This window comes from Glycine soja, chromosome 18, assembly GCF_004193775.1.
Source record: "Glycine soja cultivar W05 chromosome 18, ASM419377v2, whole genome shotgun sequence".
NCBI lineage: Eukaryota > Viridiplantae > Streptophyta > Magnoliopsida > Fabales > Fabaceae > Glycine > Glycine soja.
The window spans coordinates 13,124,218-13,149,968 of NC_041019.1; the positions used below are offsets into that span (position 1 = coordinate 13,124,218).

Below are 25,751 nucleotides of genomic sequence, written 5' to 3' on the forward strand. Positions count from 1 at the left end.
CTCTGGATCTTATTGAGATTTGAGATCAAAGATAAACTACACTATATGTGCTCAAATTGTTAAGCTAGTTTGATGTTACCATATATTGATAATTGATCTTTATTATTAACAAGGGTGGACGCAACAATCCCTATCGTCTATAGAGGGAAATGGTTAGGGATTTCTTCATCCAATGGACTTGGAGCTTAGTACCCATTATATACCTATGACTTTTAGCAATATTCTAGCATTTCTTCGTTATTATTTCTGTATTATGATCAACATATTAACTTCTCGCCAACTTTATTAAATTATATATGCTAGCAAAGGCAAGAAAAGATAAATGTAAAGAGGATGGAATCAAGTGGTTTTTACTCTTTTATGGAAAGGTACTCTGTTCACTCTTTATGATAACCACTATGCTCTTGCTCATCCCTTTTATCGAACTTCTTTTTACACTGTGAATCCTTTTATTATGGTTCATGGTATTGCATAGTCTATGAAAGCATTGTAAAATTAGATAAATGATATTTGGGATAAATATTTCTTCTCTTCTGCAACAGAGGGGCAGGGTAGGATCAAGGATTTCAAGATTCCAGCAGAATGACATTGTCTTTGCTTTTGAGAGAAAATTAGGTCAAAGAAACATGGTAGAATAGAGCAAATTAAAGGTGAATTGAAGGTATGATATGTAAGTATGCAAGAAAAAGAAATTTGTGTGGGTGTTGTGGGTGTCTGAGTGGTTAAAATAGGAGCCTGAATCCCTTATTAAGGAGTTTGAAGTATGTAACTCTTATTTATTACTAAAATTTGCAAGTAAACTTGTTACTTGTTTTTAGTATTTTGATACTAAGAATTATGATTTTGTAACAAATTATGATGCCTAAACAAAAACAAATATGTATATGTCCAGATATATTTTAAAATATTGTTATATTTATTTTTCAAGAATTTATCATCAGGAGCTTTTGGAATATTGTTATATTTATTTTTCAAGAATTTCTCACCAAAAGAATATTTCAAGAAATTCTCATTAGGGATTGATCGTCTTTGACTATTTCCTTTTGTTATATGATGATTTATCATGGACATGTAACTGCATTTGCGATGACTGAGGAGAAGTAGCAACAATGAAAATGAAGGCTAGTCATTAATTAAATGAGGTTTATGAAGAGCTGATGCATCAGAACTCAGAAGGAAATGGACATTCTGTTGGCAAAGTTTCAAGTTGTTGTATCTAAACACAAATTTCTGACCTTGGTGGTCTAATTTCTCTGCCACAAGTTGTTGTATCTATTGAGCAGGATAGTATAAAATGTTTTTATGCGCAGGTGGTCAGATGCAGGTTATTATTATGCCTTAATCTGTTATTTAAAAATTATGACAATAGCAAGGTCAGAACTTGATACTTTAAGTTCGTCAATTGTCATAGTTTGCAAATCCTTTGACTCTATCTTCATATAGCTTTATTTTTTGCAAATATATATACCAGAAGGTATTGATACATTTTATGTGAGGATATGAAACTGAGAAAAGTCAGAAGACCATAAATATCTGAAGGAGCTTTTGTAACTAGAAGAATAAGCAAACCAGTTTGGGTGGCAAGAATTAACTAACTGAGGCAAAATATATATATTTATTCTATTGTCTAAACCCTGTACTATTATTGATGCATTTTTTTCTTCTTCTATTGATTGTCTAATGTAATATTATTTGTGGCAAGAATAAGGTTTTAAATTGTGGTTGTGCTCACAATTTTGTTACCGTCGTTGATATTATGGGAAATTGCAAATAAATATAGCTGATACAATCATAATTGCAATTACAGAAACTTGAAAAGCCTTGATGTTGTAGTTGAAATCATGGTTGCAGACCGTTTGTATAGTTACAAATGTACTCACCCACCGATGGCTGGTTTATTGTATTTGTTACTAGCAGTTGCAGTTGATGGCTTTTTTCTAATATCTATACACAAAATATTAAAATAGCAATATTTTATTTTGACCCTAAAAGCCTCTTAGATAACTTTAATTTCATAGACAGCTCCATACCAAACTCCTTGACAACTACTACTTTGAAGACAAGGCAACATTTTATTCTCAAGGTCATAGAAAACACAAAAGCTTGTTCCTCTAGCTAAGCAACTAAATAGGGTATTTGTATAGCAGGAGAACCTTCTTCCAAGATGGCCTGTTGCTAATATCATCCCACCAAGCACTCACATGCTTCCTTTCTCTAAGCATATACTCCTTTTTCACTTGATTTATCCAATAATGAGTAAATGGGAGATGGCTAAGGTCAGCAAGGCTGAAGAAATCCCCTGCCAAGTACTTTGCCTTGGATAACCTCTCCTCATAAATGTCAAGCACCTTCCCAAGCTTTTTTTCACTCTCTTGAATAACTTTTGGGTCAAATGGCTCCCCCTTTAATGGGTGAACCAAAATATGCATAACCAAGTTGTAGATTGGTGGGTAATAGTTATGGGCCTCAACTTCAAGCCATTTCTCCACAAGATCCCCTGCTTCTAGTGTCTTCCCCAACAAATCAGTCCCTTGTTTTTTGTACTTTTCACAATAGTATCTAAGTACTGCCCTTGATTCTACACAATTAAGAGAGAGATCAAAATTATTTATGAAGACCAAAATGAAAAGGATCAAGGTTATTTATGTTAAACTATAAGGTATATAAACAAGATGAGGAAACAAGTAAAAGGGCTAACCATAAAGAGTATTGTTATGGTTCTACTTGCAACTGATTTACAAAACCAGCAAATAGAACAACACAACAGCACGCATACAAAAACTAATAACAGTAAAGAAATTGAATCAAACAAAGATAAGAGATATAAGATGAACACGAGCAATTACGTAGTTCAGTCACAAAGGACCTACATCCACGAAAGGAAGCGAAATTGATCTACTTTGGTACAAGAGAGATCACTGTGTACAAATAGAATCTTGCTTGGTTCTTTCAAGGTTGAGATAATAACATCAAGGATTCCAAATTTAACTATATCTCTCTCATACACCCCGATCTTTCTCTCATTGAGATGATGGGACCTCACTGCTACGGCTTGCCCATAAGGAAATACTCCAATGTTCTATGTTTATATAGCACTCAAGAAAACAAAGTATCAAAGAGAAACTAACTTCCAAAACAAAACTGAAAAAAAAAAAAAAAAGTTAGTTGTTGGCCACCAACTAACTTACCAGAAAACTGTTCCTAAATAATTTGACAGGTTGCAAACAGATATTAGAGATATATCTTCACACGTATAATCACCATCTTGAACAACAGACATCAATCCAACGGGCCGTAAATTACAAGCAACAAGCATATTATATTTGACAAAATATTAAAAATCCATTTTGTTTCTTTATCTTAGATTCTTAATATTTTACAATCATATTAAATCTTGACTAATCTGATTTAAGCTATATAGGATTATCTTAGACTCTCCCCACATCTATTTCTTTATTAATATTTTATTCTTGAAAAAAATGTTTCTCATGAAAGAATATTGTAAAAAAGCACATGAACAGATTGAAAAGAACATCGTTTTTTTTCCTTCTAATTTGTTTTTCCATTAAATATCTGTCAAGAGAGGGGCTGGCTATAATTTTGCTCACATATCCGTTATTCAATACGTATAAAATGATTGCAATACATGCCGTTACTCTTTATTTTCATTTTACAATTACATATTGTTTTAGTTTTGCTTTTAATCATACAAACTTAGTTAAATTCATTCTAATCATTCACCTGGTTAGAACTTAGAAACGTTGATGAAACTTACTAAATATTTAAATTTTCCCCCAATTATTAAGTAGTAAAACATGGTCATACCGGAAAACAAGGATACAATTAATTTTTATCAAATATAAAAAATGTATATATTTTTCTCTTCTAACATTGTGATATCGTATTACTCAACAATAAGAGATAATCTTTAGGTATATATATACAATTGTTTTTGAGAAACAAACTTTTTTCATTCTAGTATTTAAGACATAATTACATATAGAGGTTCAAACTTAAGACCTATGATTATGCTAGAATGACACGGTGCCAATTAATTAATACATTTAGTGATAATAATAAAAGAAAATTGAAATCCGTTTAATTTGAAAAATCATTTTCTTTTCTTATTTCTTATTTTTACTTTTAATTACAAAATTGTCACTTTTTTTTTCGAGATGTATACAAGACACATAGAGACAAAAGAAAAATATCTTTACTATTTGTATAAATCTTTGAAAACAAAATAATTAAAAATGAAAACTAAAAACATTTTCTCCTAGTAAATCGACCCTACATTAGCTCACACATATAACGTTATATAATCACAAATGCTCAATTACACGGTGTCCAAGTAAGATGTTAGATATGTTATATTGCTGATGGAAGAAATGGAAAATCTTTTTTCTTTTAGAAAGTGTTTGGTAAGAGATTTTTTTTTATGGGAATCATAATTCTTGAGAATCATGAATCATGATTATTATATTTTTGAGAATGAATAAAATTTGTTTTGATTGATCATTGAAAATTTTTAGATAAATTTTTAAGGAATAAAAAAATTATGAATATTTTTATCGATTATTTTAATTATTTATCACATTATATGACTTAATAAAAAACAATATGATACTTTTACTATAGTAAAAGAAAAGTTTAACTCGAGACAATAAGATTTCCATCATTTTTCATGGAAAAGTTTTTTGGGAAACATCATTTTTTAGAAATATTATTTTTTTTTTAAAAAAAAATGCATACCAATACATGAGAAACTAAGTTTCTCAACTTATGATTCCCAAAAAAATAACACCAAACGCCACTTTAGATAGAGATGAAATGGAAAACCTATACTATTAGAGGATGAAAAATGCATTTAGAAAAGGTAATTGCACCTGCAATTTGAGGTACTCAGGTTGGTTGTGCTCTCCCTTAAAGCCATCAACATGTATTGTTTCAAACTCAATTTCCTTCTCAATGAGACACACTATCACCCGCTTTGGGTACAATTAGCACGGATGTATATTTTATTAAAGCCTTGTTTTTAATCCTTTGAGTGTTTTTTTTTTAGTCTTTCAAATTTAAAGTTATTTTTTTTAGTTCTTGAAATTTATAAAATATTTTTTTTTGTTCTTCTGTGCAACACAGATCAAACATGAAATAAGAAATTCGCAAGTATGATTTTCTATTTTTCATTTTAAAATGATTCAAAATTTTCATAATGAAGTCAGTAATTAAAAAAATTAAAAATCCATTAATTACTTTAAATACTGCTTAAATTTTTTTATTGACTTGATTTTGATTATTTCAAACCATCACAAAATTATACTTTAAAATATAAAATAGAGATCAAATTATGACGATAAAATATGCTAAAAATTATGAATCTCTTATTTCTTTTTTTACTCGCATTTTGCATAAGGACAAAAAGAAGTAATATTTTGCATATGCTTGACTCTGGAAAAAAACAACTTCAAATCTAAAGAACTAAAAAAAAGAGACTCACATTAAAAATATATTTATGTCTTAAAAAATTATTTTATAACTTTTTTAACTGCTAATTAATAATTACTTAAAAAAATGATAGCCATTCCTTCAAGAGTTCGTGTCTTTCGGGTGATGAATCTGTCGTGCTATATAGCATTGCTCTACTAAGAAAGATTTTTGTTACTCGTATCCTATATGACTTGAAAAGAATTAACTCCCACAAAAATTATCTATGATTTTGTAATATTTTTTTTTTTGTTGAATGCGATTTTGTAATCATTTAGTCATAATGCAATCCTGGCATTTAATTTAAAAAATATAAAGAAAAAACATTATCGGGAGAGATTCCCACTTTAATACCAAATATGTGAATTTAGTCTCATGTCCTACTTTATTTTCGTGTACGATATGTTGTTTAAAATATTTTTTTTTGACTAAGTTATTTAAAAAAAATGAAATAGTTAAGTACTATTGGCTTACATACATAGTATTATTTAAATTGTGTAAAGTTTTATATACATGATTGTCTTAATAGATAGATTTTTTTTTTTCAGTCAAACAAAAATAATTAATTTATTTATTTTATAAAGTTATTGTTAGAACAAAGGATGAAAGTTTGAAAAAAAAAAAAGAAAAAAAAAAGAAGAAAAAAAAAGGCTTCAAATCCCACGTCACTCAGGATAAACACTTGAATAGTGTTTCACTCCCTATATATAGAGAGCTCATTTCTTCATTTTTTCTTGCCTCAGTTGAGAAACATTTCCTCAACTTTTTTTTCTCCCTCCCATATTTCAGTCGATGCATTTCCGGCAAACTTCTCCCTCTTTCTTTCTGTCGCTCTAAAATTTCGGTTGGCTAAGAGTGACTTTTTAAGTCATATTTTCAATTGGTTATAAGAGTGACTTTTTAAGTCATATTTTTCGGTTGGCTATAAGAGTGACTTTTTAAGTCATATTTTCGGTTGGCAATAATAGTGACTTTTCAAGTCATATTTTTTGGTTGGCTATTAGAGTGACTTTTCAAGTCATATTTTTGGTTGGCTGTTAGAGTGACTTTTCAAGTCATATTTTCGGGTGACTTTAGAGTGACTTTTCAAGTCATACAAGAGGGTGTAATTCTAGAAAAGGTTCCCTTAGTGCAATGGGAATCTTATACAGTGATCTGGGCTGTTTTATCTTGGGGACTTCGTGGTTGATAGTCTGCTTGCACAATTTTTGGCAGTGTCACGAAATATCTTAAAGAAAGAGACATTATCCGCGACTCAGCCAATAATTTTTTCGGTTTGCCATAAACTATTGTTACAACAATTTTAAGACGTTTCGGTTCTGCTATGGCTACCGTAGATATTACTGACTCGAACAACAATGACCTCGACAAACCTTTTAGGTTTGAAGGGTATCATTTCAAACGTTGACAACAAAAGATGATGTTTTCTTTAACAATGAGAAAAGTTGCCTATGTTTTGAACATTGATATTCCGGTGGTACCTGAGGATGCTAAGAAGGAAGTGAAGGATAAAATGACTATGGAATTAGCTCTCTGGAATGAAAATGATTACCTATGCAAGAATTTCATTCTGAATGGGTTAGCTGATGATCTCTATGATTATTATAGCCCATATAAGTCTGCCAAATTAGTTTGGCTAGCTCTGGAAAAGAAGTATGATACTGAGGAAGCTGGGACTAAAAAGTATGTTGTTAGCCGCTACCTCAAGTATCAAATGACTAATGATAAATCAGTAAAGTCTCAATCCCATGAGATATAAAAAATTGCTCAAGAGTCATACATATTTGTGATAACTGAGATCAATATGATTGGAGGACCAGATGGATAGTGAGTAGACACTGGTGCCTCCCGCCATGTCTACTATGATCGTGCTATGTTTAAAACATACACGAATGTTGAAAATAAGAAAGTGTTGTTGGGTGATTCCCACACCACTAGTGTTGCTGGAACTGGAGATGTTGAACTAAAGTTTACCTCTGGAAAGACTTTGATTCTCAAAGATGTGATGCATACTCCAGAGATGAGAAAGAATCTGGTTTCTGATTTTCTTTTAAATTAAGGAATAATGGGGGTACTTCATCTAGTCATCTTCCTGCTATTAGTAGTGAAAATCTTGCACAACCAGAACTAGATATAGAGCCTCGAAGAGGTAAGAGAGCAAGAATTGCTAAAGAGTATGGGCCCAATTATATGACCTATACATTAGAGGAGGATCCATCAGACCTTCAAGAAGCTTTGTCTTCTTTGGATGCTGACTTGTGGCAAGAAGCCATTAATAATGAGATGGATTCTTTAGAATCTAACAAGACCTGGAATTTAGTAGACTTGCCTCCTGGCTGCAAACCAATTAGTAATGATCATTGTTGTGTAACAAATTTGATATGAAAGACCTCGGAGAAGCAAGTGTAATCCTTGGTATTAAGATTACTAGGTCAAAAGAGGGAATTTCTCTGGATCAATCTCACTACATTGAGAAGATCTTAAAGAAATATGACTACTTTGACTGTAAACCTGCTAGTACACCATATGATCCAAGTGTAAAACTGTTTAAGAACACTGGTGAATGTATACGACAAACTGAGTACACAAGTATCATTGGCAGCCTTAGGTATGCCACTGATTGTACTAGACCCTACATAGCCTATGTTGTGGGATTATTATGCAGGTTTACCAATAGACCTAGTATGAAGCACTGACACGCTATTGAAAGAGTAATGAGGTACCTTAAAAGAACCATAAACCTTGGATTACATTATAAAAGGTTTCCCGCTATACTTGAAGGATATAGTGATGCAGATTGGAACACTTTTTCAAATGATTCCAAAGCAACCAGCGGCTATTGTCATACCCTAATTTCGTCCGGGGATCATCCGTTGTTGGGATGCGACCCTCGTTTGACTACTTCGAGGTACTTGGCACCCATCGTTAGGCAATTCGTGAAGTTCCGTGACGTGCCGGAAGTCAGAAGAAAGCATTATTGCACAACCCGTGAAGTTCCGTGACATGCCGGAAGTCGAAAGGAAGTGTTAGTGCGCAATCCGTAAAGTTCCGTAACATCCTGGAAGCCCAAAAAGGGGATGATTACGTGATCCCTAAGGTTTCGTAACATTACGGAAAGAAAACAAGTATCGTTACGAAATTCGTAAAGTTTCGTAACGTTACGAAAAAAGAATCAGCAAAAAAAGGCAATGGGGTGTATTTAGTAAACAGGGGGTGCAAATAGCAACCAGGCCCACTTGGGCCTTCCAGGATGTTCTCCAGAAGGCGGTGCCTTCTAGAGGAAGTAACCTAACTCGCTTGGGCGAGTTGGGTGGCAAGCTCCTCCCTCATTTTCCTATAAATAGGGGGAGGAGGGAAGAACAAAGATGTTCAACCCTCCTGGTATGTGAGATTCACTTAAAATTAGTGAGAAAAATTGTTTCCGTGAAGAAAATCCAAGCCGAGGCGCTTCCGTAACGCTTCCGTCACGTTTCCGTGGGTAATTTCGCGAAGATTTTCAACCGTTCTTCGTCGTTCTTCGATCTTCAACTGGTAAGTTCCCAAAATTGAACTTTTCAATTCATTCTATGCACCCTTAGTGGTCCTCATTTGTTTCGTGTACCCCCTTCTATTTTCATTTCATTTACTTTCGGTACCCCCTTTTGACGTGCTTTAGTCATTTATTTAAGTCATTTTCTCGCTTAATCAAAAATAAAATAAATTTTCACCGATCATTTGTATTGTAACATCCTTTAATTCCTGTTAAAATGAATTTCGACCGTTCGGTCATGCCGTAACCACGTTTAAAACCAAAAAGAGGAAAAATAATAACAAAAATATCTTTTAGTAAAATAAAAAAAATCAATCGGACGTTTTCTTTGGGATTTCCCTTTCTTAATCGAATCGACTAATAACCAAAGTGAAACTAAGGTTAAAATCAATTCATTAACCAAACTTTTTGTCATCGCCTAAAAAAGCCATTTTTAAAGGTCCAACGCCTTGAAATGGTCTTTTCCGCTTTTATTGGTTAAATGTAGACTTCTAAAGGCCTAAAATCAACATGTAACTTTATTACCTCTTTTAATTTTAAAAAATAAAGAGATCATTAATGGTCCAATGCCTTAATGTTTCCTCTCCTTTCAAAAGAATCGAAAGATTGTTTAATGGTCCAACGCCTTAAATGACCTTTCATTCAATAAAAATATATCTTGCAAAAAGGGATAAAAACAATTTAACTAATGTTTAGTTCTCAAAGAACTACGTAGGTCTGATTTCCTTATCACAATTGAGGAATACGTAGGAGTAAAGGGAAACACCGTTGTCGACCAGAAAAAGATAAAAATATAAAAGGCATAAAAAAGACATAAGAACGTGAAAAGGGAAAATAACATAAATTGAAGTCATATTTGCACATTTGATTAAAGGCTGCTGTCTCTTGTGACGAATGTGTGGGGTGCTAATACCTTCCCCGTGCGTAAATACAACTCCCAAACCTTTCACTTAAAGTTCATAGACTACGTCTTTTCCGGTTTTTCCGACGTTTTTCTCAAATAAACGTTGGTGGCTACTCCGTGGGTATTCCTTTCTTGGAAGGCGCATCCCGCGAGTCACGCGTCGCCCTCCCGCCGAAGGGTGGGTTGCGACATTTGACGACTCCACTAGGGACCGTTTTTAGAGAGTTAGGCCATTTAATCTTGTGCAATGTTTTATCATGACTTTCTCCTTTGTTGGTTTCCCTTTATTTTTCTTATGTTCTTGTGTATATAACTCTTTGATGCTTTTAGTGTGTTTTAAAATGTATGCATGAGGTAAATATTTATTCATTTGATGCACACAAACACCAACACTATTTGCACACATGGTGAGTTGAAAAAGGGCCCTATACTCGGGTTCGTGGGAACATAAGGAGTGGAGGTGAATATGTGATCATGCTAGGTCTTCGACTTGCTTGATTATAGTGAACCCTCATCTAGAGTTTTTCTCTTTGATAACATATTGTTGCTAGTAGTCCCTACTGCTGCAATATGTTCTTCGAAGGGGATGATACCTCTAGAGACCATCAAGAGAGATATGACCACCTTGGGAATTATCACTAAAAGCCTTTTTAGCTCCCTCCCATATCGGTCCCTTGAATAGGGGCATAGAGCAGACACGCTGCGTGCCATTTTTCACTGCCATGCATAAATGTCATGTACCCTTTTGCTTATATTTGTTTGTGAATATTGTCGTACTATGTACATCCTTGTGTTGTGCCTTTCGCATATGCATCATGCACGGGTTCTGTCTTGATCCTCTCTCTTTGGCAAACCAATGGAGGGTCCGTGTCACCTTCTTAAATACATACGTCGGGCACTGTGCTACCCCAAGACGTTGTATCTAAGAAGGAGACAATTTCTCGGGCTCCCATATTCACAAATTGCATATGTGTCATATGCATTTCTTCATGCATTCATCCATTCCACCCATGATAGATGTCGGAGTTTTGATTCGCGCTAGATTTTGTTTCACTTTAGTAAAACATGGGATCAAGTCAAACGCCTTCGCTTAAAAAAAGGTTCTATCAAGTCAAGGTCAAGAGCCTAGGGATCACCAGTCTAAAAGAGCTAGGGCAGTTAATGGGGCAGCTCCAGCGGCAAGCTTTTCGCAAAGCTTACGGTAAAATCTGGGACCTAGCCATGGCAGAAGTCTCCACAGAGGCCATTGCCTCCCTCGCCCAGTATTATGATCAGCCATTGAGGTGTTTCACCTTTGGGGACTTCCAACTATCACCCATGGTAGAAGAATTTGAAGAGATCCTAGGATGTCCTCTAGGGGGAAGGAGACCATACCTCTTCTCAGGGTTCTATCCCTCATTAGCTAGAATTTCTAAGATAGTCCAAATCTCGGCGCAGGAATTAGACCACAGAAAGCAATTCGAAAATGGGGTTGTTGGAATACCGAAAGGAGAATGCTGAACTGAGAGATATAAATGTAGCTACCACCAAAGCCTTGGAACAAGAAACCAAGAGGGCTTGTAGGGAAGAGCACGGCCGGAACAAGTTCTGAGGGGCTCTGTGGGGCAGCAACAGCGAGCTTAAGCTCCGGAGAGAGGAAAGGGACCAATCACGAGTAGACAGTTTGATCTTGAAAGATGAGTTGAAGGTTTGCTCAAGGTCCAAAAGAAACTTGTCTCAGTGGTTATGCGAAACAGAGACCAACATGCTAGCCATCGTCAGCAGGTACCAAGAAGAACTAAATCTAGCCACGACCCATGAGCATAGAGTGGCGGACGAGTATGCCCAAGTGTACGCGGAAAAGGAGGCTAGAGGAAGGGTGATCGACTCGTTACATCAAGAGGCAACAATGTGGATGGACCTATTTGCTCTTACCTTGAACGGGAGTCAAGAACTTCCCCGATTGCTAGCCAAGGCCAAAGCGATGGCAGACACCTACTCCGCCACAGAGGAGATCCACGGACTTCTCGGCTATTGTCAGCATATGATAGATTTAATGGCTCATATAATTAGAAACCGCTAGGAAGCTTGTATTGTCGCTCAGATCTTGACTAGTTATAACTTTCTGAATAAAATGAGTTTGTCCCATGTTTTTACTCCAAAAGTCAGTACGAATCAAATCACTCCCGCATTTTATCTCTAGCATGCATTCATTATTCTTTACCTACTCCACATGTTTGGTTTTTAAGGAAAAACACCATAACTAAACGCGCCCCAAGGCATCCCTATCGCACCAGATCCAAATCTAGAACGATGGGTGATCATGAGGAGACACTGGAACATATGAAAGCCGACATGTCGGCTTTGAAAGAGCAGATGGCTTCCATGATGGAGGCCATGTTAGGAATGAGGCAACTCATGGAGAAAAACGTGGTCACCGCTGCCGCTGTTAGTTCGGCTGCCGAAGCAGACCCAACTCTCCTAGCTACCGCGCACCATCCTCCCCCAAACGCGGTAGGATGAGAAAGGGGCACACTGGGGCACAACAGCAACCCCCATTTGGGATACAACCGGGTGACTTACCCTTATGGATTACCGCCCAATTACACGCCGCCAATCATGCATGATGATGCGGGTCATGCCTCTTCCCTCATCCTTGAAAGGGAGCCTCCTCGACAGCCCGACGAGGTCCATGAAGATCATCGAGAGTATGCCCAAGGGGATTTCGATTTCTACCCCCCGATCCCCGTCGAGGGGCCGACGCCCAACACATTGCCTCAACCCGACCTCACAGCACAACCAATATTCTTGTCCACAAAAGGACCACCCCCGGCGGCCGAAGAAAGAAGGAAAATTGATCTCCTCGAGGAGAGATTGAGGGTTGTTGAAGGCTTTGGTGACTATCTGTTCGCGGACATGGCGGATCTTTGATTGGTACTGGATGTCGTCATCCCCCCAAAATTCAAAGTGCCTGATTTTGACAAGTATAAAGGGACGACTTGTCCTAAGAACCATCTCAAGATGTATTGTCGCAAGATGGGGGCACACTCTAGGGATGAAAAGTTGTTAATACACTTTTTCCAAGATAGCTTGGTTGGAGCTTCGGTTGTTTGGTACACTAATCTGGAAGCTTCCCGCATTCGTACTTGAAAGGACCTGATTACTGCTTTCCTAAGACAATATCAGTATAATTCCGATAAGGCTCCCGATCGCACTCAGCTACAGAATATGTTTAAGAAGGAAGGTGAGACCTTTAAATAGTACGCACAGCGGTGGAGAGACCTGGCAGCACAAGTGGCCCCTCCCATGGTTGAAAGGGAGATGATTACCATGATGGTGGACACCTTGCCAGTGTTTTACTATGAGAAGTTGGTAGGCTACATGCCTTCCAGCTTTGCGGACTTGGTATTCGTTGGGGAAAGAATCGAAGTAGGGTTGAAAAGAGGGAAGTTCGATTACGTTTCCTCCACAAGTGCCAATGCTAAGACAATCGGAGAAACTGGGGCAAAAAGGAAGGAAGGAGATACCCATGCCGTCACTTCAGCGCCCGCATGGGTCAAACCCCCGCAGACCTCTCATGGTACACATCAGTGCGCGCAACATCATCCGAGCTTTTCAGCTCGCGTCAGGAACTCTTCCAATTCAGCGCCTGTACAGCCTAGAGCGCCCGCCCCCATCCAGAGGGAGGCCTTCTAAGCTCCGGCTCCAACCACGACTCGCTCGGCCGGCAATGCCCACTTTGGTGCCGGTTCCAACGCAATGAGGAACTTTCCCCCGAGGCCAATTCCAGAATTCACCCCTCCCAATGACGTACGAGAACCTCTTGTCGTCCCTCATCGCCAACCAAATGGCTGTAATAACTCCCAGGAAGATCTACCAACCCCCTTTCCCAAAGTGGTATGATCCTAACGCAACTTGCACGTACCATGGGAATACCCCGGGCCATTCCATTGAAAAATGTTTGGCCCTTAAATACAAGGTCCAACATTTGATAGACACCGGATGGCTGACATTTCAAGAGGATCGGCCCAACGTGAAAACCAACCCGCTCGCCAATCATGGAGGGGGAGTGGTTAACGCCATTGAGTCGGATAGACCGCGTAGGTCTAAGCCTTTAAAGGACGTGGCGACCCCTAGGAGGTTTATCTATGAGGCCCTACAAAAGGGAGGTGTAATTCCCCATGGTGGGCATGAAGAGGATTCTTGTTTGTTGCATCCCGGTGAGCTACATAACATGGAAACATGTTTAGCAGTGGAGGAATTGTTGCAACGAATGATAGATCAAGGCCTACTAGAAGTCGGTGATGAGGGGAGGGACGAGCAGCATATATGTATGCAGTCCGCGGATGAGAGAAATTTTGGAAGGCCTAAACCTTTGGTGATATATTTCACCAAGGACGCAGCTTCACAAAAGACCCGATACCCCTCGGCAGCTAAACCTGTTCCTTTTCCATACCAAAACAGCCACGCAGTCCCGTGGAGGTATACACCTTCGAGTGAAAGGAAAGAAGAAGCCACCGACATCAGCTCGTTGTCGGCCAAGGTAATCAATATCAGGGGGCTGAGCGGTGTGACCCGTAGCGGTCGCGTGTTTGCACCCCCCGACCTGCCGACACAACCCGCAAACGTTAAAGGGAAGGCGAACATGGTGGAGGAACAAAATGACAAGACGACCCTCACTCCGAACGAGGATATTCCAGTGAAAGGTCTTCCGGAGAAAAGGGATGGTTGTGGCAAGAAGGAAGTGTCGCTAAAGGAAGCAAGCGAGTTTCTCCGTATTATTCAGCAGAGCGAGTTCAAGGTCATTGAGCAGCTCAACAAAACCTCAGCCAAGGTCTCTCTTTTAGAGTTACTCATGAGCTCTGAGCCTCATCAGGCTTTGCTAGTAAAGGTCTTGAACGAAGTTCATGTGGCCCAAGATATCTCTGTAGAGGGCTTTGGGGGACTTGTCAATAATATCACTGCCAACAATTATCTCGCCTTTGCCGAAGAAGAAATCCCTGCCAAGGGGAGAGGGCATAATAGGGCTTTGCATGTATCAGTCAAGTGCATGGACCACGTCGTAGCCAAGGTGCTCATCGATAACGGTTCCAGTTTAAACGTAATGCCCAAAAGCACTTTAGAGAAATTACCGTTTACTGCTTCTCATTTAAAGCCAAGTTCCACGGTAGTTCATGCCTTCGACGACACCCACCGAGAGGCTAGGGGAGAGATCGACCTCCCTCTACAGATAGGCCCCCATACCTGTCAGGTTGCCTTTCAAATAATGGACATTAACCCTGCTTACAACTGCCTTTTGGGGCACCCGTGGATCCACTCGGTGGGAGTTGTTCCCTCTATGCTCCACCAAAAATTGAAATTCGTAATAAAGGGGCATTTGGTTATCGTATCGGGCGAGGAAGACATCTTGGTGAGTTGCCCGTCCTCTATGCCATATGTGGAAGCCGCGGAGGAGCCATTAAAAACAGCCTTTCAGTCTTTTGAGGTGGTAAGCATTGCCTCTATAGATTCCTTCTCTGGGCAACCTTGCCTGTCTGATATGGCAGTAATGGTGGCCCGAGTGATGTTGGGGAATGGTTACGAGCCTGGAATGGGTTTAGGCAAGGACAATGGTGGCAGAACCAGCCTGATAAGCGCCAGAGGAAACTGTGGGAAGTTTGGGTTAGACTATAAACCCACACAAGCCGACATAAGGAAAAGCGTTGCCGGAAGGAAAAGCGGAAGCCAAGGCTCGCGATTAAGACAAGAAGACGAAGGGGGCCCGCCCTGCCACATAAGTAGGAGCTTTATAAGCGTGGGTCTAGGACACGAAGGCCAAGTCGTTGCAATATGCGAAGATAACGCTCCGAGTGGGTCGGATTTGGTATGACCATGCCCTCCTGATTTCCAACTAGGAAATTGGCTTGTAGAGGAGCGCCCGGACATTTACGCGACAAGCATAATGTAACCCTTTGTGGCTTTTAAACTCTACAGTTGGGCCTAGGCTTTAGAGTTTCCTTTTGTTCAGGCTTTATGTCTTTTGTTCCTGAATTTATAATACAAAGATCTTTCTTCATCTGTTCCTACGTCTCTACCTAGATCCAACGACAAGTCCCTCGAAGGTACTAATACCTGGGACCCGACCATCGATTTCGAGCAAGAAATGAATCTAACGGAGGATGAGGAGGACGAGGATGTGGGACTTCCCCCGAAGTTGGAGAAGATAGTCGCCCATGAGGACCAAGAGATGGGGCCTCATCAAGAAGAAACGAAACTAGTGGACTTAGGAACCGGTGGTGGGAAAAAAGAAGTAAAGATAGGCATGGGTATGACCGCACCCATCCGCGAAGAATTGACAGCCCTGCTAAAAGATTACCAAGACATCTTTGCTTGGTCGTACCAAGATATGCCCGGTTTGAGTTCTGACATTGTACAACACCGATTGCCTCTAAATCCCGAGTGTTCCCCGGTAAAACAAAAGCTGAGGAGGATGAAGCCCGAGACATCCTTGAAAATAAAAGAAGAGGTAAAGAAACAATTTGACGTTGGTTTTTTGGCTGTCGCTTGGTACCCATAATGGGTTGCCAACATTGTACCAGTCCCTAAGAAGGATGGGAAGGTGCGAATGTGTGTGGATTATCGGGACTTGAATCGAGCCAGTCCCAAAGACAATTTTCCTTTGCCGCATATCGATATCCTCGTGGATAATACGGCCAATTTCGCTTTGTTTTCCTTCATGAATGGGTTCTCTGGTTACAATCAGATAAAAATGGCATCGGAGGATATGGAAAAGACTACCTTCGTCACCCTGTGGGGAACGTTATGTTACAAGGTGATGTCCTTTGGACTCAAGAATGCCGGGGCAACTTATCAACAGGCTATGGTAGCTTTGTTCCACGATATGATGCACCAAGAAATTGAGGTCTATGTGGACGACATAATTTCCAAATCTAAGACCGAGGAGGAGCACCTTATCAACCTGCGGAAGTTGTTCGAAAGGCTTAGGAAGTATCAATTGAGGTTAAATCAGGGAAGTTGCTAGGTTTCATCGTAAGCCAGAAAGGGATAGAGGTGGACCCCGAAAAGGTGAAGGCCATCCTCGAGATGCCGGAACCCCGTACCAAGAGGCAAGTCCGAGGTTTCCTGGGACGTTTGAACTATATTTCCAGACTCATATCATAGCTCACTGCTATTTGTGATCCGTTGTTCAAACTCTTACGCAAAAACCAAACCGTCCGCTGGAACGAGGATTGTCAAGAGGCGTTTGGAAGGATCAAAAAGTGTCTCATGAACCCTCTTGTGCTTATGCCGCCGGTGCCCGGAAGGCCTCTCATCTTGTATATGACGATTTTGGACGAGTCGATGGGATGTATGTTGGGGCAACATGACGAGTCCGGAAGGCCTCTCATCCTGTGAAATGAATTACTCCCTGCTCGAGAGAACGTGTTATGCTTTAGTCTGGACATCCCACCGTCTAAGACAATACATGCTGAGCCATACCACCTGGTTGATATCCAAGATGGACCCGGTTAAGTACATCTTTGAAAAGCCTGCTCTCACAGGACGAATTGCCCGGTGGCAAGTCTTGCTATCCGAATTTGATATAGTTTACGTCACCCAAAAGGCGATAAAAGGAAGCACCTTAGCAGATAATTTGGCTCAGCAACCTCTCAACGACTATCAGTCCATGCATCCCGAATTCCCGGATGAGGACATCATGGCCTTGTTTGAGGAAAAACTAAACGAGGACCAGGACAAATGGACCGTATGGTTTAACGGAGCGTCAAACGTTCTAAGCCATGGCATTGGAGCAGTATTGGTCTCTCCAGACAATCAATGTATACCTTTCACAGCCAGGCTAGGGTTTGACTGCACCAACAATATGGCTGAGTATGAAGCGTGTGTCCTGGCCATCCAGGCAGCAATTGACTCTAATGTCAAACTGCTCAAAGTATACGGGGACTCAACACTGGTGATTCACCAGCTGAGAGGGGAATAGGAAACGTGAGACCCTAAGCTGATACCCTACAAAGCCTATATCAAGGAGTTGGCTGATTCCTTTGATGAGATCTCCTTCCATCACATTCCCCGGGAGGAAAATCAAATGGCGGATGCGCTTGCTACTTTGGCATCCATGTTCCAGCTAACACCGCACGGGGACCTACCATACATTGAGTTCTGGTGTCGTGGTAGACCCGCGCATTGTTGTCAAGTGGAAGAGGAACGGGACGGTAAGCCTTGGTATTTCGATATCAAACAATTCGTTGAAAGCAAAGAATACCCACCAGGGGCTTCCGAAAATGATAAAAGAACATTAAGGAGATTGGCGGCCAGTTTCTTCATGAGCGGGAGCATACTATATAAAAGAAACCATGACATGACTCTCCTGCGATGCGTGGATGCCAAAGAGGTGAACCACATGATCGAGGAAGTCCATGAGGATTCGTTTGGAACGCACGCCAATGGGCATGCTATGGCCAGAAAGATCCTGAGGGCAGGTTATTACTGGCTCACCATGGAAAGTGATTGCTGCATCCATGTAAGGAAGTGCCATAAATGTCAAGCGTTTGCGGACAATGTCAATGCTCCGCCACATCCTCTGAATGTCATGTCCGCCCCTTGGCCTTTTTCCATGTGGGGGATAGACGTCATAGGGGCCATCAAACCCAAGGCTTCGAACGGTCATCGCTTGATTCTCGTGGCAATAGATTATTTCACCAAATGGGTCGAAGCGGCTTCCTACACCAATGTCACGAGGAGTGTAGTGGTCAAATTCATAAAGAGGGAGTTGATTTGTCGGTACGGACTCCCTAGGGAGATCATTACTGACAATGACACCAATATGAATAACAAGATGATGCAGGAGATGTGCGCGGATTTCAAAATCCAGCATCACAATTCCACGCCCTACCGACCAAAGATTAACGAAGCCGTGGAAGCAGCCAACAAGAATATTAAGAAAATTATTCAGAAGATGATAGTGTCATACAAAGATTGGCATGAGATGTTGCCTTTTGCCTTGCATGGATACCGAACTTCTGTATGAACTTCTACTGGGGCAACACCATATTCCTTGGTTTATGGAACGGAAGCGGTACTCCCATTTGAAGTAGAGATCCCTTCCCAGATGATACTAGCAAAATTAGGCTTAGCAGAATCGGAGTGGGCTCAAACACGTTACGACCAACTCAATCTTATTGAAGGTAAGCGCTTGACGGACATGAGCCATGGGTGCCTGTATCAATAAAGAATGAAGAACGCGTTCGACAAAAAGGTGCGCTTGCGCAAGTTCCATGAGGGGGACCTTGTGCTGAAAAAGATGTCCCACGCTGTTAAAGATAATCGAGGGAAGTGGGCCCCAAACTAGGAAGGACCTTTCGTTGTGAAAAAGGCTTTTTCCGGAGGGGCCTTGGTGCTTACCAACATGGATGGCGAGGAGTTACCTTTACCCGTAAACTCTGATGTTGTCAAGCGATACTACGCTTAGAATCTGTGGCAATTGAGGATGTCGCTGCATGTTCTTTTATATTTATGTGTTCTTCTTGGTTTCCCCCAGGGATTCCCGTCTGCTGTATATTTCTTGTCACAGTCTTTTAAAAGAAGAGAATATGAGTTTGAGACTTCAGTCCTCACTTTGTGTGATTTAAACCATTTGCGGTTGTGATAACCTGAGCTTTTTCCCTCAATCCACGGGATGCCCCAAACACTTAATTAAAACGGAACCTAACCAGCTTTCACTAAAAAGATTGTTGCATTTGAAAACACTCATGCATACGCATATGCATGCATATTTTGTGATAACAGGGGCAGAATCGTCTTAGGCAGTGGTCAGATGTCGGGATGAAGCTGAAGGCAGAAACCAATCAAGGTAAAATGGTAACGCGGCCACAGTTTTCCGCGCAATGTCGTTTCCTACTTTCAGGTACTTAGGGACAGACGCAAGTAGAGGCTAGGGTCACGACCGATAGATCGTCGTCCCTTGCCCAACTCTGGACAAACGGAAAGCGCCGCTGGGAGGCAGCCTAGTATCCTTTAAATTCCCAGTAATTATTACTATTATGTCTTTAAAGTAAATATTGGATGCCTAATCTACCCTAAGGGGGTTTGAGTAAGCGAACACCGACCCGTGGGAAGCCGTACCTATTTCTTCCCAAAAAAAAAGTATAGGTTAGCTTGCTTGGGCGAGCACCCCTGCACCTGGAAATATAAAAAACGAGGGAGGGGGAGTTTTTCTCCACCCAAAATTCTTCCCCCTCACTCAAAAAGCGCCAACACCACGGGAATTACGGGTTTTTCACCCCTAGGCCACCATTTTTTGTGCTTTTGCTTCCATTCTTAGTGTTGTTACTCACTCCATCAAGTAAGTATCTCATTCTTGAGCTTTCTAGCTTTCCATTGATGTATCTTGGTCTTCTTTTGGTGCTCTAAATTGTGTGAATATGCCCAAATCTATGGAGCAATTTTGGCTTTGTTTCATGCTTGATTGGTTTGAGTTAGGGGGTTGTAAGGGATGGCCCTAGGCCTATGGTGCATTCTGAAGCAATGGGGCATGCCGCATTGCCCCTATTCCCTTGCTATTCATGCCTAAACATGCGCCCACCAAGTGCTCGGTGAAATGCCTCAATGACATTTGGGCATGGTTTTGTGAACTTTGGATTGTAGGGTTGTTTTGTGTGTATAGGGACAACATGTAGAGTTTAAAATAAGTGCCCAAATTAAGGACTTAGACCTAGGAATCCAAGCCTTTGGTTTTGAGTACAAGAAAACATAAAAACAAAGGCATTAAAATAGGGATTTCCCTTTAGGCCAGCGCCTGATTTGTTGGGGCTACACCATGATGTTTGCCTAGTTTGTATAAAGATGTTCTTCACCATGTGCATGTATATATAGAACAGGTAGCAAGAGACAAATACCCTTCAAATGAAATGTGTACATGTTGAATAGGTGGTCAAGCGCTTTATGAATGTTGGATGTGGCACGAAAAGGCTTCCCCAAAATGAATATATGATGTGGAATTGCCTTTCAAGTATAGATAGATGGCATGAAAATTCCTTTTCAAATAAATGCAAGTGTGTGCATGGCATGAGATTGGCTCTCCAATGTGCATATATGTATAAATAAATGTGAATGAAACAACAAAAAATTTTGTGTGGTAATAAAATACTTCAAATGTGCGTATGTAATTTTTGGTAGCAAAATACTTTGAATATGGGCATGTGTATTTTTGGCACAATGCCTTGAGCATGCATATATGAATTCTTTTCAAAAAAAAATATGTGTGGTAACTAGGATGTTCTTGTATGTTAATAGTAAGATATTTTGCGCGTATGCACGTTCATAAATGTTCTTCTTTAAGGAAATGTGTGCACAAGTTTGTTCTAAATCGAAAAGATTAGCATGTCGTTCTTGCTTTAAAATAGCATTTCCTTATAAATTAACTTTCCAAATGTTTGTCCTCGCAGGAAATGTCACCGAAAAAGCTTTCCGCGAAGAGATCTAGGAGGGACGCCGCGGCTGAAGGGACCAGTGCCGCCCCCGACTTTGATAGCCACCGTTTTAGGAGCGCCGAGCACCAGTAGCGTTTCGAGGCCATCAAAGGATGGTTGTTCCACAGAGAGAGACGCGTCCAGCTCAGGGACGATGAGTTTGCAGATTTCCAGGAGGAGATAGCTCGCCGACATTGGACGTCGCTGGTCACTCCCATGGCTAAGTTTGACCCAGACATAGTCCTGGAGTTTTATGTTAATGCTTGGCCCACAGAAGAGGGAGTGCGGGACATGCGGTCATGGGTGAGGTCAGTGGGTTCCCTTTGACACAGATGCCCTCAGCCAGTTCCTGGGTGACCTGCTAGTGTTGGAGGAAGGTCAGGAGTGCGAGTTCAGTCAGAGGGGGAACAAGGTCGACGGGTTCGACGAGGAGGCCATTGCCCAATTATTGTGCACACTGGGGCAGGATTTCGCCCGGACCGCTGCCGGGAGGCGGGTGCAGATCATGCGCACCAACATGACCACCTTAACACAGATGTGGATGACATTGCTGCTTAGCAATGTCTTGCCTAGTGATTATAACTCCGACCTTCCTTTGCCGAAGTGTCAGCTGGTGTATGTCATCCTGACACGGATGAGCGTCCATGTGGCTCAGTTGATTGTTTACGCCATCTATTTATTTGAAGGTATGCCACCCACCAGGCACCCTCTAGACCTGGATAAGTCTAACAGGGCCCTGGGGTTTCCAACATTGATCACGGACCTCTGCCAGTCATTCGGGGTTTCCGTCACACCTAGTAAGGTGATCCGATCGCCGATCACTTGGGCCTTTATTGAGAAGTATTGCACGCCTAGACAGGCGCAGGGTGATGCACTACAGGCCGCAGACGCACTGCCACCACCGCATCAGGCTGATCCCGTTGGGTCATTAGGCATGGAGCGGTATCTACAGCACTTGGTTCGCCAACAGGCGGCCAACCACCGGGGGCAGGTGCAGATACATGAGTGTCTCTACCAGCTCAGCCTCAGTCAGCAGGGCCAGGGTTTCGCTCCTTTTGCGTGCCCTACTCCAGATCAGTTTAAGGCTGAGGTTGCATGGCCCGGAGATTGGCCCGAGGCCCAGGCAGGGGAGGCGCCTGCAGGAGCTCCCGGCAATGCAGAGGAGGCCCGCATGGATGAGGAGATGATAGACTTGCTCGGTTTCTTGGGAGGAAGCGGAGCCACGTGACCGAGGTCACCGCACTTTTTTTTACATTACTGTTTTTTGATTAGTTTGCTATTGACGTTTTCTGTTATTGTCTATATTGCTGCTGACATTACTATTTTCTATTTTTGTTCATATGGTTACTAACATTACTATCATTATTGTTCGTTTCTGTTAGAAATTTTTGGCGTTATGGCTCTCAGTTATTTCGTCACCGTTTTTGCGACTTACCATTTTCGTACGTTTTTCGTTCACCTTGTGGTTAGACGTAAGTATGTAGTGTGCGCCCTCGTCCGCACGACCTTTTCAAAGAGAAAAAGAGAAAAAGAAAGAAGAGAGAGGAAATGAACAAATGATAAATAACTTACAAAAGAAAAAGAGGAAAAGGAAAAGAGAGCAGGTAAGAAAAGAAAAAGAAGGAAGAAAAAAAGAAAATAATAAAAATAAAAAGTTGTCTAGCTAAAAAACAACATGCTTGTGAAAAGAGATAACTTCCAACTTTTCTTTGAAAGAATTCACTGATCATAACCAGTTTTTGAAAAAATGTGTATACACCTGAAGGGTAAATGTTGTGAAAGTTTTTTCGAACACCCAAAATAGACTCGGATGAATGGACAAATTGATAAAAGAACATATTTTGGAAACACTGGGTTGACTAAAGTAGAGAGAATGAATTATGAGCCCTAGCATCACATGACCAAAAAATTTTCGACACTTGAGTGTCCACATAGGCGCATGCACGACTAGTTTTGCATAAAATTTCCAAATCATCATTGTTGCATGTGTCATGGAAATAATGTGGGACATCCCCTTTTATCCTTGAACCAAACCAAACTCTGACAGATATCATGTCCAGCCGTGCTACAAGCCTTGAGCCAAAATCCCAATTTACCATAAACCTTGACCCAGGGTGAGAATGTCAATCCTTGCCCTCGGAAGAAAACAAAAAAAGGAAAGTTTCCAATCAAAAGAGTGGGAGAAAACAAAAAGAGAAAATTCCCAATCAAAGATTGAGAGAAAGCAAAAAAAGAAAGGAAAGAAAATTCCCGATCAAGGATTGAAAGAAAACAGAAGAAATATACAGAAAGGTCTTTGGACCAGACGATATCTGAACAAATACAGAGTTATCACCAAGTAAGCACAAAAAGAAAGGAAACCACGACCTGAAGTGGTCCTCTCCCTTTGATTGCCAACCAAAATCCTGTGCGTCGGTGACTTGTTCGCCTCACACTAAACCAAAACAGAAAAGGAAAAGGCCAAGAACACTCAAAGCCAAAGTTCCCACCAAAAAACACCATTCCCAAGAAAAAATCCTATTGATCCATGATCACGCATGTAATCTTTGATTTGATAGGAAATAATTTGCAAAATCAAGTCATGACATATCTATGGTTCGGAATTAGGATGAAACACTTACTTGTGCGACATTGATACACTTTGAGTGATTTTCTTCTATTTTTGTTGAACCCAGTGCTTCCTCTAAATGGTCATTTAGAAGTGAAATGCTAACATCCAAAGTCTCATTTATGGTTATGAGAAAATTTCATCAGCATGCTCTCCTTCCCCGGTACACACTTTGTTTTCTATCCAAAAAACATATGTTGCTCTAATTGGTTGGGAGTTTTGTCTCTTTGCTAAAGCGTGTTTGCATTTTAGTGAAGAAAACACCGAGATTATTTTAGTCTCGCAAGTTATCCAGAACTACGTAGGTCTGAGTTCCTCATTGAGGATGTAGGAGCAAGAGCCTCGCTTTTGTCGGCCGCCCCACAATCTCTATCATACTGACCCTGGGGTCATGTGACGCGTAGAGATTAACGTCGTCTTCTATGCCCTTTTGTCATCCAGAGGCGGCGGGCCCAATGACATGCGGGAACCATTTGGTCCCGCACTTTGTCACCTTTTGTCATCTAGAGGCGGCGGGCCCGATGACATGCAGGAACCATTTGGTCCCGCACTTTGTCACCTTTTGTCATCCAGAGGCGGCGGGCCCGATGACATGCGGGAACCATTTGACCCTGCACTTTTAAACTTTCTTTTGCTATCTCTAAGACTCAAAGCATGATAGCACGCAGAGACTAACGTCGTCTTCTGTGCCTTTTGTCATCCAGAGGCGGCGGGCCTGATGACATGCGAGAACCATTTGGTCCCCCACTTTTAAACTTTCTTTTGCTATCTCTAAGACTCAAAGCATGATAGCACGCAGAGACTAACGTCATCTTCTGCGCCTTTTGTCATCCAGAGGCGGCGGGCCCGATGACATGCGGGAACCATTTGGTCCCGCACTTTTAAACTTTCTTTTGCTATCTCTAAGACTCAAAGCATGATAGCACGCAGAGACTAATATCGTCTTTTGCGCCTTTTGTCATCCAGAGGTGGCGGGCCCGATGACATACGGTCATCCGCACGCTCGATGAATGATAAACGTGCAGAGACAAATTCTGCGCCCTTTGTCATTCAGGAGCAGCAAGATGAGTGATAAACGCGCAGAGACAAATTCTGCGCCCTTTGTCATTCAGGAGCAGCAAATTGAGTGATAAACGCACAGAGACAAATTATGGTCATTTTGTGCCCATTGTCATTCAGATTTCGCAAGTTGAGTGATAAATGCGTAGAGACAAATTCTGCGCCCTTTGTCATTCAGGAACAACAACTCGAGAGGTGGGCGGAGATAAATTATGGTCATTCCGCACATCTTTTGTCAACCAAGAGGAACGAATTCGGCAGTATCAGGATGATGTAGGTTGTCGGTACTGATCACTTTCAAAATTTTTGCAGGTTCCGCTGGCAGGGAGTTTCACCGACCGAATGGTGTTTCGCTCGAACAAAATTAATGTCTTATCTTTACTTCCCTTTTATCTCCAATAAAAGACAAGTAAAGAGGGGCAACTGTCATACCCTAATTTCATCCGGGGACCATCCGTTGTTGGGATGCGACCCTCGTTTGACTACTTCGAGGTACTTGGCACCCATCGTTAGGCAATTCGTGAAGTTCCGTGACGTGCCGAAAGTCAGAAGAAAGCATTGTTGCACAACCCGTGAAGTTTCGTGACATGTCGGAAGTCGAAAGGAAGTGTTAGTGCGCAATCCATAAAGTTTCATAACATCCCAAAAGCCCAAAAAGGGGATGATTACGTGATCCGTAAGGTTTCGTAACATTACGGAAAGAAAACAAGTATCGTTACAAAA

The 25,751-nt window shown here is 40.9% G+C and overlaps 1 protein-coding gene across 1 annotated transcript; it reads right to left on the reverse strand.

Moving 5' to 3' along the window:
• Positions 1-1,917: 1,917 nt before the first annotated feature.
• On the reverse strand, positions 1,918-9,758 carry LOC114396952 (glutathione S-transferase F10-like; the record flags this gene model as incomplete). The annotated part of the gene is made up of 5 exons (XM_028359108.1): positions 1,918-2,578; positions 2,920-3,079; positions 3,227-3,293; positions 4,888-4,994; positions 9,750-9,758. Coding segments are annotated over 5 exons (798 nt in total), but the record flags the coding sequence as incomplete, so codon positions are not given.
• Between the last annotated feature and the right edge of the window lie 15,993 nt (positions 9,759-25,751).